The following is a 15,774-nucleotide window of genomic DNA, read 5'->3' on the forward strand; positions in this document are numbered from 1 at the left end:
TACGAGGCAATTGGATCTCATCCGAACTTTTGATTGTATAATTCAATTAAAAGTCCCTACAAGTCTGCAGGAGTGCAAGCTAGTAGGACTTTATCAGTATATCTGTATATTAATATAAGTATTACCAGTCCTACAGACTGGTAATCTAATTGTCCAGGTAACACAAATTCCAATTGCTCTCTACTTTATGAAAAACAACGTACTACAATTTCAACTGCAGATGATTCTTTCAAAGTTTCAAAGAAATTTCTAATAAAACAGTAAACCCAGTGCCAGCAATTTAAAATGAAATGAAATAAATAGCCTACGACATTTGATTTTAATTGTTTGTCCTTATAAATCGTCAGTGTCTCTTTTTCCCAAACAAAAGGAAATGATATTAATTTGATTGACCGTCTGCAAATGCAAAATGATACCGAAAATGAAATCGGTCGCTCGCTTTTCCCATTCATTCACGGCTTACGAATTGTAAAAAAAGGGTCGATTAATTTTTTTTGTTAGTAAGTTCAAAAAACATCCGTCACAACCGAAGATACAGCCGATTAAAATGTAGCTGATCACACTGAACACAACGTAATTACCACAAAACCGATCAAAATGTCGCTCGCAAATCTTTGCACGTGCACGTGCGCTTTTGAACACCGTTACCATGGTTACTTTGCAACCTTTTGCTTTTTATCTAATTTGCACGTGGGCGGTCGTACATTCTACATTATACAGAAATAATTTTTTGAATTATAAGAAAGAGTAAGAAGACTAGAAAACCCGTGGTCACAGGGAGGAATATATATCTAGAAACACACTTTTTTAGAGATTTTATCGGCGTATCCTCTAAGTACGTATAAAATCACCTAATTTGTTCAATTTTCGGTGCCAAAAGGGGAAGGGGGGGGGGGCGCCAACAGGGGGGCGCTTTTTCAGCAGGGGGGGGGGGTGGCGCCAACAGGCAACGTTACGCCACTGCTGCGTGTTTATTATTATTACACGTCCTGACGTCCGTACGCTAATGAAGTGAGATGTTAATCTCTCTGGGACTGGGCCTTTATACTTACAAGATAAGATTATTGTTTATAAACTATAAATAATTTCATAATTAGTCTGTATTGATTGATTATGTGAAGCAAAATTATAGCACTCCAAAAATCAGATGATGCCCAAATAAGGTAATAACTGAAACACACGTGATGCCCAAATAAGGTAATAACTGTAACACACGTGATGCCCAAATAAGGTATTATCTGTAACACACGTGATGTAGTCTTTTCCGTAGTAGGAACTATGGCTATCATCCTGCCTGTTGTTGCACTGTCTGTTATAGTCTTTATTCTGGAACTATTGAAGGGGAAGAGGAGCCCGAATAGGAACCCGGAACTTAAGGTAACATTTAGGTAACATTTAGGTAACATTTAGGTAACATTTAGGTAACATTTAGGTAACATTTAGGTAACATTTAGGTAACATTTAGGTAACATTTAGTTTTTATATCACTGTGACAGGTCGATTTCATTCCGTTATACCTGCTTTGTTTACCAGAAACCTACCTTTCCCATATTTTTTATGATATCTTATAAATTACTATCAGTTTTGTGGTGTTACCATTGTGCAATAAGTCAGATTATGGTATATATTTTCAAAGACTAATCTTATCTTTCCCTCGACAGAAGTTGCCACAAATTCTTTGTCATCTGAATCGGCCGCCTGTTTGTTGAGTTGCAATAAGATGACCCCGCCTAACCTCCTATAGTTTTTAACGACAGTTACAAGTTTTTTAAGTGCGATTTTTAGGATGACTTAGGCGCCTGGAAAAAATTTGCTCTAACTTTTTTCCCCATCAGATCCAGATTGAATATTTTTTGTGGTTCCACTATGGACAACACATTCCTGCAGAAAACTGCTTGTCGCAAATTTGTTCGCAGACATTTTGCATAAATCCCTAACTAATAGTTGATAGGACTCTGCATGACAACCTTATATTTGGAACAAATATTTAACGAGTATCACCCGTTAATAGTTGAGTTGTTAACTGCGTTATTTTAGAAAGTTCTAAACGATCTGATAGCAGTTAATGACGAAAAGAAAGCACAGAATTACACTGTCAGTGTCAGCACTCGTTTTGTAAAGGTACTCCCACCCTGCATGGCAAATATACCTTTACTTTAGGTTAAACACAAGGATATATTTCACACCACCCTGCATGGCAAATATACCTTTACTTTAGGTTAATCACCATGACGTCACTATGACGTCATAGAACCGTGTGGTGACGTTATAACATGACGTCACAACTAGACTTTTCAGTTGGTAACCGAGAAATCTGCTCACGAGATTAAGAAGTTGCTTGCCGAGGCTTGACATACGTTGGTCGTTGCATGCCACTTTTCGCGCGCGAAGGCGATATTTGAATACGAAACATGTATCAAGCCGAGGCTTGAGTTCGATTTTCCTGAAAATCAGGTAATTTGCGTAACTTAAAATAGCCAAATAACAAAGCTGTGTCGATGTACTCGATTTTGGTTTTATCTGAACCCTGATTGCAATTATTGAATGGGAAGTTTTATATTACTGATCTGTCTCTATTTTTATATTCTAATCTCTACAGGAAACAAAACAAGCGCATCCGCTTAAGAAAGCATCTTAGAGACAGCAACAATGCTGTTGCTATGGTTACGTAACTGTTGCTATGGTTACGTAACTGTTGATATGGTTACTATTCCACTCAAAAGGGGGTGATGGCCTGATTCCAGTGGATGATGATCAACCAAAACCTTCAAGTTCAACTGATTTACTATCAACCGATTTACTTTGACCACTACCAATTCAAATCAACTACTACTACTACTACTATGTCGGAGCTAAGTCCGATCTACGCCAGAAAACCCCCTCCATATATCCCTGTCCCGCATCAGGGTTCGCAGTTCCTCTTTAGAGTTTGTCCCAACTTCCTTCAGTAACAAAGACAAGTAGCTTTGTCTTGGTCGGCCTTGCTGTACTTTGAATAACTTGACTCGTCAAAAACAGGTGTAACGAAATAATATGAAACCGCTTGTTTACAGTTATACCACTTTCGTTGTATTCAACTTCTTTACTTATAATTATTACCTTAAAGATGGATATGTGCTCACAAATGTTTTAGATTTTATCAATTGCAGAAATTTAGGCGAATAAAAACACGATTTCAGTTTGAATTTTGTGTTAATGATATTTTTCATTTTTAACATTGCATTGAACAAAGCATGTAATATTAACTCTACCCATGTATAATGAATAAACCTTTTACTTTTTGTGATCAAGAATTATAAAACTAGTCAACATATTATCCAGAAAAGTCAGACACACCGATTAAAATCATAATTTAGGAGCTAAAGGTACGATATGATAATAAGTCCAAAGCTTCAAAAAGTCATTTCTATTTTTCTTTCTATTCCCTCTACCCTCCGCAGGTAAATATCGGATAGCACCATCTTTTTTTGATAGCTTCGACTTCAGCCTCTTTAACTTGTTCACTCTTCTCAATATCTCTTTTCAAGGCTGCAATTTCTTCTGTATACCTGTATTGAGATTACAGGTTTCAGGTTCTTTAGCACAGATTCATCAGTTATAGTCCTATTTAGTATTTGATAAATTGTATGTTCATATTTGCTCCGATTTCGTTAAAAACTATTTTACAGTGGATAACTATTTTACAATTAAAGTTAAATGTTTTTACAGGCTCTAAGCGATGTAGTTGTACGAAGATTTCAAGCCTTACGTGTGTGTGTTTCCCTTCGTGTCCAAAAGCATTATATTTTACAATTATATATTTTGTTTGAAATAAATTTCGTCGTCAAATTTTTAATGTAAATATTGATCGTTATAATTGAATTAATACTATTTCATTTATTGTGTAAAGTAAACTGTAGCGAGATTACTAAAGCTGACAATTACTTTACACAATAACCTGTAATATATTTTAAACTAATTACAACACTACGAATCTATTACATTTATTTAGTATTATGTAACGCGATGGAAATATTTAAGCGGGTAATATCCTGTCCAAACCCAGGATACATAACATGAAGACTTTGTTGTAACTTTGTATGAAAAGCATTAATATACTGGTAATAGTATAAAAGTTTACAAAACAATTCCTACCCTCTCTCGGCCATAGCGATCTCCTCGTCGGCCCTTTTAACGGATTGGAGATAATAATCGTCGGCGTATTCGGGTATGTTCTTAGATTCAGCAACCATTACCAGCCTGTAAGAAATGTGCTTTTGAGAAATGTACTTTCGAGAAATGTACTTTTGAGAAATGTACTTTGAGAAATGTACTTGAGAAATGTATTTGATTTTAATCTATCTATTTGATGGTAAATCAAACTAACAAACGAGTGTCTGTTTTGAACATTTCTTCGTAATATTTTTATAAACGTGTAGTTTGTATAGTTGTATGATCATATTGAAGATGATTTTCATCAATTAAATTAAAAGTGCTGTTACCCAATAAACGCAAGAACGAGCACTATAGTAATCTTCATTGTTATCTTCAGTAGTATCCTAAACCTATAATATGGTGTTAAAAATTAAATTTAGAATTAAAAGGAGCAAATGAGAAAACAATACATTTCTTGAATATTACGTTAATAAAAGTGGTGACACAAGTTACATGTTAATTTTTATCAATATAATATGTGAACTGTAAAACCATTTAATATTCATTTTTCACGTGAACTGTAATTATGGAAAGAGATTGATCAAAATAAATCTTATTTTTTGTCAAATTTCCTTAATTTTGTTCACTAATGCTCTTTTAACTTAAGTAACGATAATCAAAACGCTGACATGGGACATGGGTGTCCAAATAAAATAAAGGTTCCACTAAATAATGAAACCACGGTGTGACTTCAATAAACTGATAGTCAATATTTCAAGCGCAATTAAACTTAAATAAACTAAGTAAACCACTTAATTTACAATGATAAGCCAATGAACTCGACCCTGCTGACTCTGCTTATATACATGGTAATCCCGCTGGGTGTGGCGCTTCTTTTCATTAAACTAGACAGTAATTACCCTATTATCTAGTAATTATCCTATTATCTAGTAATTATCCTATTATCAGGTGGCGGAATGGATCAAGCAAATTCCTCGCTCACTGTCTCGTGTCAAAACAAAGTAACGAAACCCTTCATTGAACGTTATATAGCTGATTGACAGGGTACACTGATACAATATGATAGGTAACAATACGATATAGATAACAAGTAACAATACGTCTTGATAGATTACGAAATGTTACGAGCAAATTATTCTTTGTTCATTGTAGCAAGCCATTAAATCATTAAATTACCATTAGTTGAAATTCTTGATGAGCCGACATATTTGTTAAATAAAGGAATCTTGATGATTTAGGGCGATTACATCATTTATTTTTACAATGATGATTACTTAACACATAACAATTAACAAGTTGTACAGACTGATTCTGCAATAAGCGAGGGAGGGGGAGGGATATCCGCAATAAGCGGTAATAAATAGATAAATCATCTTGGTTGATTAATAAATGACAATAGATATAAATAAAGTCAATAATTATATTTGCTTCTGTCTATAAATTGACTCTGATGGGATCCTAGTGTATTGTTATACTGTCTTCAGAGAGGGCCTAATTTCCAACAAATAGTACGGTGTATGTTAATAAGGGGGCTGTCTACTCACTCTAAGGGTTTAAAATACCTAATAATAATTGGATAAAATGCTGTGGGCTATAATAGCACATATAGGCAGTTTGTGTATTTTGTAAGAATAGCTTGATTTGCTGACGGAATACGGATAATAAGATATGTGTGCTATTTCAGCAGAGAACCAGCGGAAAGTAGACAGTTAGCTAACCACGGTTTGTTCTTGTTGATGTGTAGATAAATTATATATATTATATATAGTAGTTATATTATATATAGTAGTTATATCATATATAGTAGTTATATAATATATAGTAGTTATATTATATATAGTAGTTATATAATATATAGTAGTTATATATTATATAGTAGTTATATTATATAGTAGTTATATTATATATAGTAGTTATATTATATATAAATTATATATATTATATATAGTAGTTATATAATGGCTAAGATACAATATATTAGGTTTTAAGCCGAACTTTATTCCCTAAGCTCATTAAGTTTAGCTGCTTCACGTTTTGTAAAGTTTCAATTCGAAATCTGTATCTGAAATTTATTTCTGAATTTGAACTTCCATGCTAATATAAACATATTTAAGGCTATTATTTTCTCGCATCTCTTTCAGTATAAAGTCATGGAGAGTGACGAACAGATTGAAAGTAAACCGAATAAAACAGAAAAGTCGTCAGAAAAATCAGGCCGGTCAAGAAGAAAAAGTAAAGATGGCAGGTCTAGAACAAGAAGTGAACATTCTAGAAGAACAAGAAAGTCTGCGGAGGATTACACCAATCAAGGAACCAGATCAAGACATGAATCTGAACCTGATAAAAGTTCTCGCAGATCCAAATCTAAGAGATCTCGCAGGTCAGACTCTAAAAATGAACGGAAAATGATTGTGCCAGAAGAAGAAGCTGATAGATCCCACAAAAGTCGTGAAAACTTAACCAAGTCTCATAGGTCAGAGCACTATGTCCGTAACTCTGACAGATTACACGAATCAGAACGATCAAAATCAAGAAAAAGGTCAGAAAGATCGCACAGACCAAAATCAAAGGACGAGTCCGGAGGGGTTGAAAATTCAGAGCGGTCAAAAAAGTCGAAAGAAAGAAGAGAACAGTCAGGAACTTCAAAATCAAAGGAGAGGTCAGAGGGACCACATAAATCAAGATCAAAAATGGAATCATCAGACAAGAGCCGATCAAAAAGACATTCAGATAAAGAGAGGGAAAGTAAAAATAATACTGAGAAGAGATCTAGAAGATCCTCTAAATCTAAAGAAGCATCTTCAAAAGAAAACAAGTCAGCAGCAGTAAAACATAGATCGGTGAAACAATCAAGTGACCACTTCAGTAAAGATGACGGGGGAAAGATATCAGAAAGAGATCGAGATTCAAAGCGTAAAGTGAGACATTCGAGATCATTAAGCAAAGAAAGGACAAAGAAACACACTTCAGAAGTTGACGATAAAAAGGATGATCACTCCAAAATGAGTGGGAGATCAAGGAAAACTTCTGGAAAGAGAAAGAAAAGGTCAAGGAATAGTGTGAGGATTAAAGACATGATGGGATCAGGGAAAACAAACGTGTTTGGTGATGACGGGTTGGAAGATGAGCTGAGAGACTGGCTCAAGTCACCTGATCCATGTGAAGTAACGCAAGTTGTAACGCACGAAGATTCTGTGATTAAACAAGAAAACAACAATTTGAAACATCTTCCAGCACGGAGTTCCCAGAGGAGGAAAGCAGAGGAAAATTAATCCTGAAGATGCTACGGAAGCAGAGAGAAGAGAAAATATTTATGACGAAGAGGAGAAAACGGCAAGTGAGGATGAACTCACAAAAACACCATCACTCAAGGTTCTAAACACAAAGGGTCTAAAACCAACCAAACAGGCAGAAGTAATACCTCTAAAAATGGAAATAGATCTAAATACAATTAATTTACTAAAGAGAGAAGAAGAAACACGGTCACCTGATACACAGTACGCTCTACAGAGGAGGAAACTTCTACAGGACAAACATTTGGTACTTCCTGAGTCAACTGAAAATACTATTTTCAAAAGGTTCGAAGCAGCATTGCATCAAGATGACATACCCACTTACAAGGTCACGAAGATAGAAACGAAGCCTGGTGATCCAAATCTGTCCAACACTATGAACAGGGTAAAAGTGAGATACCATAACATGCTGACACCCCCTAAAAGAGAAAGAGAAAGAGAAAGAGATATAACCCAACCTACAGTTGAGCAGATTACAGGGCTGATCCCGGTCAGAGAAGAACCAGAACCACGTGATTTATCAGACAGGAGCTATGAATTTCAGTATGTTAAACCAGATTTAATAACACCCGAGTTGAAGTCTCAAAATACTAGTGACCTTACAAAGAAAAAGAAGTTTAAGAAGTCGACAGACGATTTCGACAAAAAATTGAAAGAACTGCAAGAGTCAGACGCAAAGAAAATAGAGCCGTTGGATAGCCCAAAACCGACTCCAGATGCTCCAACTCCGTTGCAAGAAAATAAAGAAGTAGCGACTGATGCCGTGACCTTGACGGTACAAAACTTGGAAATCACTAACGAGGAACTTAACAAGTATCGACAACAAATTATAAACCTACCGGCAGTAGAAGTACAACCCCCCGTAACAGAGATGTCAGAAAATAAAGTTTCAGAGAGGAATAAAGGAAAGCCAAAGAAGAAACAAAGAGAAGAAAAGAAGAAACAGAGAGAAGACGTTGATGAGAAAGTAAGTCGGTTAGAAAGGAGGGTGCTGAAAAATTGGGACCAGGACAGTGTTACTTTATACTCGCAGTCTTCTGAATCCTTATGTTTAACGGACACAAAAGAAATTGATTTTGAAGAAATGATGAAACAAGATTTTGACTTGGAGAGGAGCGTGAGTATAAGAATAGATCGGCCGAAAGAAGTTGTTGACGAGGAGGAAAATGAGACGGAAATCTCGGTTGCTTATAAAAGTGATCAATCAGAACTTCCTAGAGAAAAGGAGGCAACATCGCAATTAGATGCTGACGAGACTGTAGAGGACTCAAAGACGGAGGAAAGTAAAAACATGATAGAAGTCAGTCCTGATCAGCCTACCAAAGTGAACTCTGAGCAGGAAGATGTTTCTGATATTGACTACATGAATGTAATGAGACTGGACTTCTTGGGTGCTGACACAATGGAGAATGATAACAAACTTAACGTATATTCCTCGGGTAGTTCCCATGTCACTGATAGATCTGAAGCCTCTGGTGTGGAGGAGATAGACTCATTAGAAGAGAGACTTCTTATCGGCCTTAAAAGCGGCGAAGTCTTTGACCACAAAGGGTTCTTAAAACGAAATATTTCGGGGGCAAAAGATGGAAAAACGTTTACAGTAGAACCTTACGTCAAACCTACACCACCACCTATGACAAATCTAAAGAAACCTCTTCAATACGAGAGCGTCCTGATCGAAGTGCCGCTCAACACAAAAAGTCTAGAAGAAGAGGGAGCTTGGGAGAGGTTTAAGCAGAGAGTCAAAGACATGATCTGGTCTGATATGGAAGAAGGTTCTAGACAGCCAAAGTGCATTAGAATGGTCCGGTACCGCGAGAATGAAGAGGATGAGTTAGATCTGGAACCTCCAACTCATACTTATGTCGAATCAATCGGAGGAGAAGAGTATGAATTTGATTCTGATGCAAGTGATTCGTTAGACGAACTTGACATTAAGTTGTTCCACTTTGATAAGATCCTACAGCAGAACTGGGCAAAAGGATCACGTTTAAACTCGAACAAGTGGATAAAAAGAATAGCCGAAGATGAACTTGAGAACACAAGGGAAAGTCCAGATTTCATGACGAAGCGATTGGAAAACCGAGGTGTAATAAACCCTCCAATCTACTCACATATTTTGGAAGAGGACATTGCTTCCCCTCTTGACTCAGTGGACAACATGATTCTGTCTGTGGATAGAAACCTTAAAGTGAAGTGGTATGCAGAACAATTGATTGCTGATGAGAGTGGAATGCACAAGGAAGAGTTAACGGATGGGCTGGTTTCTTTGTTGAGAAAAACTGGTCAGAATGATATGAACATTTCGCGAATCGTATCTTCTAAAGGGAGATTGAGACAATATTTAGAAAAGGAATTGGATTCTCCTCTTCTAGAAAAAGATATTCGGAAAATTGAATTCTTATTGGGGGATACTCAAAGGGAGCCTGAAAAATCGTGGAAGAAACTTGAAAAGTTGCAAAAAACGGGCGAAAAAGGTGAAACCTAAAGAATTCTGGAGGGCTAAACGATTCGAAGTTCTACAAAATTATCGGATGAACTACAACGAAACACGAACACCGCCCAAACCATTCAGACAGATTCGAGTGAGAACCAAAAGCTCAAACATGAGCACATTTAAGAAGTTGGAAAAGAAACTCACATCTGCCTGGCAAAAGAATGGGAATCTCAATTTAGATTCTTTCAGGAACAGAGAAGACACAGATATGCAGAGTTCTGAGTTTAAATACAGTGATTTCAAGGAACAAAGAATTGTGGCTGTAGAAGAGATAACAAGGGAGAAAGAACGGAGAAAAGCGGAAGAAAATGTAATTTTATCTGAAGAGGAGTGGATGATCAACACCAAGTTGAACTTGCTGCAGGAAAAAATGAATGATGAAGAAGCATCTTTACCAGGCAAATATTCGAATACTGTTGATGACGACGAAGAAAACTGGAGAGCTCAAAGGCTCAACCATAAACTATACAATATCCGTGCTAAAGCAAAAGAAGACACTTCAATTCTTCCCGACTTTTCCTTATGTTTTAAACTGATTGATAATGGAGTTGAGGATTCCGAGAGAGCTGATGAAATCATGCCACCAACAAAGCATGCTCATAGGAAGCTGATAAGTGATTCAGAGGACAGTGATTCAAAACATCTCGACCAATTGGAAGAGCGAATCCTGGTTGCTCTTAAGGACGGAAAAAGGGCTGAAAACAAGGATATCATTGATGAAATAAAATCAACTAAGTCATCTTCAAGGTCCAAGAAGAAGAAAAAGTGGCAAAAACAAAGAATGGATGTGCGATCCAAGTATAAAACAATGAAGGAGGAACTTGAGAGAGAGAAAACAAAGATATCTAACTCTAACCCTCCCTCGATACAAAAAGAAGTTACTCTCCCGGAAGAGAATAAAGTTCAAAGTATTTCAGAGAACGAAAAATGCATCCCAACCGTCGATGAACCTAAGGAAGAAAAGCTGATTGCTAAGCTGATAACTTCAGCCAAGAAAATGTTTAAAGAAACTACATCCGAGGAAGAAAAGGAATCAATGGTATCCTTGGACGAGATCAAATGTACTACTGATCACTTGTCTCCGTATATCCTAACAAAAAGTGAAAATACCATTTCTGTAGATATGTCCATTGTAGAAAACATCAATAAGCAAAACGATCTGGCGATTATTAAAACTGATTCAGTTGAGACTCATAGTCATGTTGCTCAGAATGTTGCTAAACCTGAAACAGAACTAGAAGACAATAGAAAAGACCAAACTGAAACAAAAGCTCCTAGAAACCGAGAAAAGTCCTTCAAATACTGCCAAGAAGCAGAGGACAACCTTTCAGATATCATCGACCAGTCTTCTTCCGGAGATTCTGATTCTGATCAAGATATCCGTGATAAAGTGAAGACGGTGGAGAAAAAGATATATGAGGTCTGGAGAGAGGGAGCGGAAGATGATTTTGAGGACATGTTGAACGATGGTCTCTCAATTAAAACAGGGAGTAGAAAAAGGACGAGAAAATGGCGAAGGGAAAGACATAGATTGACTGAGAAGCACAAACAGCAGAAGGAAGAACAGGAGTTACAGAAAGATCTTCCATATGAAAATAAGAAAATTGATGTGAATGAGCTGGTGAAGGATATTGTCCCTAAAGATTTGCAAGGTTTGGTGAAAATTGAAGTTGTGTTCCTAGACAAACCTAAAGAAACGATCCAGGACCAAAATCTGTTCGCTCCTCCCAAACGACCCACCAGGAATTCTGACTCCGAAGACTCCAACGTCAGCAGTTTAACAACAATATCAGGAATTAGTAGCCTGACTGAAAGTAGTGACATCTCGGAGGAGTTGGTGACCAAATCAGAAGCCGCTCCAGAAACTCATCAGGTTACAGAAGAACAGAGTGCAATTAAAGTACAAAGTTACAGTGAAGAGGAGAGCACAAGTGAAGAAGACAGTTCAAGCAAAGAAGAAACCTCCTCTGAGGAAGAATCATCAAGCGAAGAAGAATCTGACGAAGAATCTTCGAGTGAATATGACTCCTCCAGTGAATACGAGTCCTCAAGTGAATACGAATCCTCAAGTGAGTACGAGTCCTCAAGTGAATATGAGTCATCAACTGAATTCGAGTCTACAACTGGGTCACCTTTCGAAAAAGAGTTGTCACCTATCGAAAAGAAGCCCGACATATTTGAGTACAGGAAAAGGAGACGAGATATCAATCGGACTCTGAGAATAGAAGATTTAGAAGATCAAGATAAAAAGTGGTTTACTGAAGAATTTGCTATCACTAATACCCCAGTACGTGAAAAATCGTATTCAAAATACCTGACAAAATCAATAAAAGCAATCAGAAAGAAGCATCGTCAGGTCAGTTCCTCGCAAGAATCAAGCAGTCAATCCGATGACGAAACGACCCTAAGAGATGAAAGATCAAATATAAACGACTTTGAAGAAAAGTCAGGTTCATCAAGCCAACTCGATGAAGTTGAAAGTATCACCACGACAATAGAACATTTTTCGGTTGACAGAATGGATTCACAAGAAGAACTTGACAATCAATGGTTCCAAGAAACCTTCCAGCTACAAAACGTTTCTCCACTGGAACTATCTAAACAACAGGTAGAAAGACAGCAAAGCATTATCGGAAGAGCGCAGACGATTTTTAAGATAACTGGCGTTGAAGAAGTCGAACCGTCCGCGATTGATTCAAAACGGAAGGATAAATCAGCAAAGAAGTCGGAAAATTATTCCTTATATTCTGATTCCGATCGTACTGATGAATCAAGTGATGCGGAAACCATCGAAGTTGGGCAATCAGATGACGAAACGACAGCAGAAGAAATTTCTGATGATAGTTCGTTAGTGTCATCAGATGAAGAAAATGAAGATGAAAGTGACAGTGAAAATAAGCTCGAAATTGAAAACGAAGATTCTTCTATAAAAAGTAGTCAAAGCACAATTCCATCAATAATCTCAATGGCTAAAAGAGACAATCAGTGGTTTAGGGAGACGTTTCATCTTCAGGAAGTTTCTCCAACAGACCTCTCTGGTGGTCACGCTGCTCAGCAAATAAAGTTTATGAAAGTGGCAAAGAATGTGCTTTTTATTGTAGATGATGGTGACCAAGAAAGCGAGGCACCTGTAATTGGTTTCATCAGAGATATTCATCAGCAAATTCAATCGGAATCAACTGAATCTGACAGCACGATAACGGAGAAGCGAAATGAAATAAAGAAAGAAGAAAGTGAGAGCATGGGCACAAATTCTTCATTCATAAAGGAAGATAGTTATCATTCCTTTGCTACGAAGAGCGAATTAGATGATTCTGGTGAAGAGCACTATGAAGGAAAAACTGTTTCTGCTCCTAGAGAGGGTGATAAGATCCAAGCACAAGGACTTCACCTTACACTGGACGATTTCGTCAAGGATTTTGGATTATTTCCTGAAGTTTTTCCTTTCCAGTTAGATATCAACCCTGATCATGACTTCCTATTTGAAACCCTAGTCCAGGATGTGGATTGGTATTCCCAAGAGTTCATTAGCGACGAACCTGAGATGAATGATTTTATCAGTCTTCTCTTCACAACTAGACACTGCGACAGATTAAAGACGGAGTTCTCTAAAAAGTTAAACGATACCCTTCTAGGCCACCGGCACGAGGACATGGACACAGAACTGAACGAAATAGACGCCAAGGAAATAACTCTTAGTAATTCTCATCAAACTATTTCGAACGTCAGAAAGGAAGTTTTATCCAGTCAACGGTCGGAGGATTCTTTGGCAAAAACAGAAAAGTCATTTTTACATGAGTACTTAGATAACGATGAGCTAGAAGAGCATGACGATAAATCTTCAAAGAAAAATATTAATCTCTCTTGTTTCAATTGTTTGGATAATAAGCAGACACTGGTAAATTTAAAGGAAGACCATTATGATGAGAAAGATACGAGAAAAAGTCTAGATCTCTCTAATTTGGGCATTGAATTGAGACGGGCAGAAATAACGGTAGTCCAGTTGGAGGACAGGAATGATTCACTGAGTCTGCATTGTTCCTCGGAGAAAGGAGATTCATATAACTCAGACCAAAGAACTGCAAATGATTACATGAGGATCCGTGAAAAGATTTCGGGTTTTAAGGATAAAATTGAAGCCACTGACTCAATACAGGGTGACACTGATTTCTTTATCCAGAACTCCCGTACCGAAACTGTTCCTCTGCAGACTCAACCTGTCTGGGGATTTAACCAAGAAATAGAAATCAACAAATCAACGAAGCCTGCCCATATAAGGAAGCTTGCCCATATAAGGACATTCAAAGAACCACTCTGTACCACTCCTTCCTGCTCATTAGACAGCGCTCAACACTTCATGTCACGTGAGACTGAGAATACCAGGTTTGTTTGTTTGGTACACTTTAGCACTTTCACTTTCACTTTCACTTTCACTTCCACTTTCACTTTCACTTTCACTTTCACTTTCACTTTCACTTTCACTTTCACTTTCACTTTCACTTTCACTTTCACTTTCACTTTCACTTTCACTTTCACTTTCACTTTCACTTTCACTTTTTTTGGTACACCGGCCAATGTTTACAAAATCATATGATACATAACAATATAATTTTATTTAATATACGCGAATATGAAAATTGAAAATTATGATGTAACCTTTTACGTTAATTAATTTTAAAAACAGTAAAATTTTAAAAAAACCAAAACTTTAAAAACTAAAACTTGCAGATCATGATTTATTAACATAGGTACAACCTGGGAGTAGACAAGTTACGGTACGTGCTGCTTGGAGCTAGGGGGTTGGAGGAGAGGGAGTACCTGGTGTTAGGGAGGGAGGAGGAGCTGACGGAGTTCTCTGTTTACACCCATCCAGATCAGACCACATCAGGTATTTTAAACTCCTAGTTTTGGTTTTTGTTCATTTCTAATTTGTGGGGTATTTAAATGATAGTCAAACCTTAATAATATTAATCCTGGAACTGGAAAAAGTCCCGCTCACATTGGGACTCGCGCTAAGTTTCTCGTTGTAATCCGACTTATACATTATATGACCCCAAATAACACAATTGACTCGGGTAGGTACACTTTTTCACGAGTGGGACTTTTTCCGGAATCTCGCCCTTTTTGACCACACCCATATCGTGACCCCCACTATACTTATCTTAGGGTTATAGTTCTCACTTCTCACTTCTCAAATGTTCTCAAATGCTGACGGCTAATTACTAGTCTTGATGAATTCAGTTCCGGATTCAATATTTAGACTTAGTTACGGTGATCCGGTTTATAAAAATTATCAGCAGGAAATTTCAAAGCTGTTTGATTAACAGTTTTATAACTATCGGAAATTTGATTTCGAGTGATTGAGTAACATCAAACATGCCGGGTTTTAAAGTTAATAGTAATACAATTACACGTTGTATACCTTTTTTCCAGGTGTAGCAAGCCGGGCCTTATATTATGTTTGGATGTTACTAACATCGGCCCTAACATTGTTAGGGCCGAAATCCGAATGAATCTTGGGATCTGATGGCGCGTCGTGTTATTAAGTTACATACCAATACCATTACTGGGTCCTTAGCTTCGGACCTCAGGGTCGAATAAAAAGCGCTCGATATTGGAATTTTTCGGGAAATTATCTGCCATCTATTCAAACTTCAAAGGTCGGAAATGTCAAAACGTTTCAGTAAAATTGTAAACCTATCAAAAAATTTTACTGTTGAGGGGTCTGGCTTTGATTAGGTAGGTACGTAATATTGCTGACAAGGGGCCAAGAGTCAGTAAAGCAGTAGGGTTGGGTCGTGATTACACCTAGGGGGTGCACGATAAAAA

The 15,774-nt window shown here is 37.1% G+C and overlaps 1 protein-coding gene and 1 long non-coding RNA gene across 2 annotated transcripts; one reads left to right on the forward strand and one right to left on the reverse strand.

Annotated features, from left to right (window-relative positions):
- Positions 1–3,173: 3,173 nt before the first annotated feature.
- On the reverse strand, positions 3,174–4,686 carry LOC134814204 (uncharacterized). The gene is made up of 3 exons (XR_010160119.1): positions 4,482–4,686; positions 4,135–4,239; positions 3,174–3,548 (listed from the first exon to the last, which is right to left on the reverse strand). It is a non-coding gene; the product is annotated as an uncharacterized LOC134814204 (long non-coding RNA).
- A 1,516-nt stretch (positions 4,687–6,202) lies between these two features.
- On the forward strand, positions 6,203–9,936 carry LOC134813821 (zinc finger CCCH domain-containing protein 13-like). Its single transcript, XM_063821700.1, has 2 exons — positions 6,203–7,073; positions 7,390–9,936. The coding sequence occupies exons 1-2, from the start codon at positions 6,306–6,308 to the stop codon at positions 9,934–9,936; spliced, it is 3,315 nt and encodes a 1,104-aa protein (XP_063677770.1). The 5' UTR covers positions 6,203–6,305.
- The last annotated feature ends 5,838 nt before the right edge of the window (positions 9,937–15,774 follow it).

Source organism: Bolinopsis microptera, chromosome 4 (genome assembly GCF_026151205.1).
Source record: "Bolinopsis microptera isolate Bmic1 chromosome 4, MBARI_Bmic_1.0, whole genome shotgun sequence".
NCBI classification, from domain to species: Eukaryota; Metazoa; Ctenophora; class Tentaculata; order Lobata; family Bolinopsidae; genus Bolinopsis; species Bolinopsis microptera.

Bases quoted from the DNA above. Each gene is read 5' to 3' on its own strand.
- LOC134813821 (XM_063821700.1), top strand. From the start codon at position 6,306: ATGGAGAGTGACGAACAGATTGAAAGTAAACCGAATAAAACAGAAAAG. The intron at 7,074-7,389 runs GTGAGACATTCG...AACATCTTCCAG, and splicing joins ATCGAGATTCAAAGCGTAAA to CACGGAGTTCCCAGAGGAGG.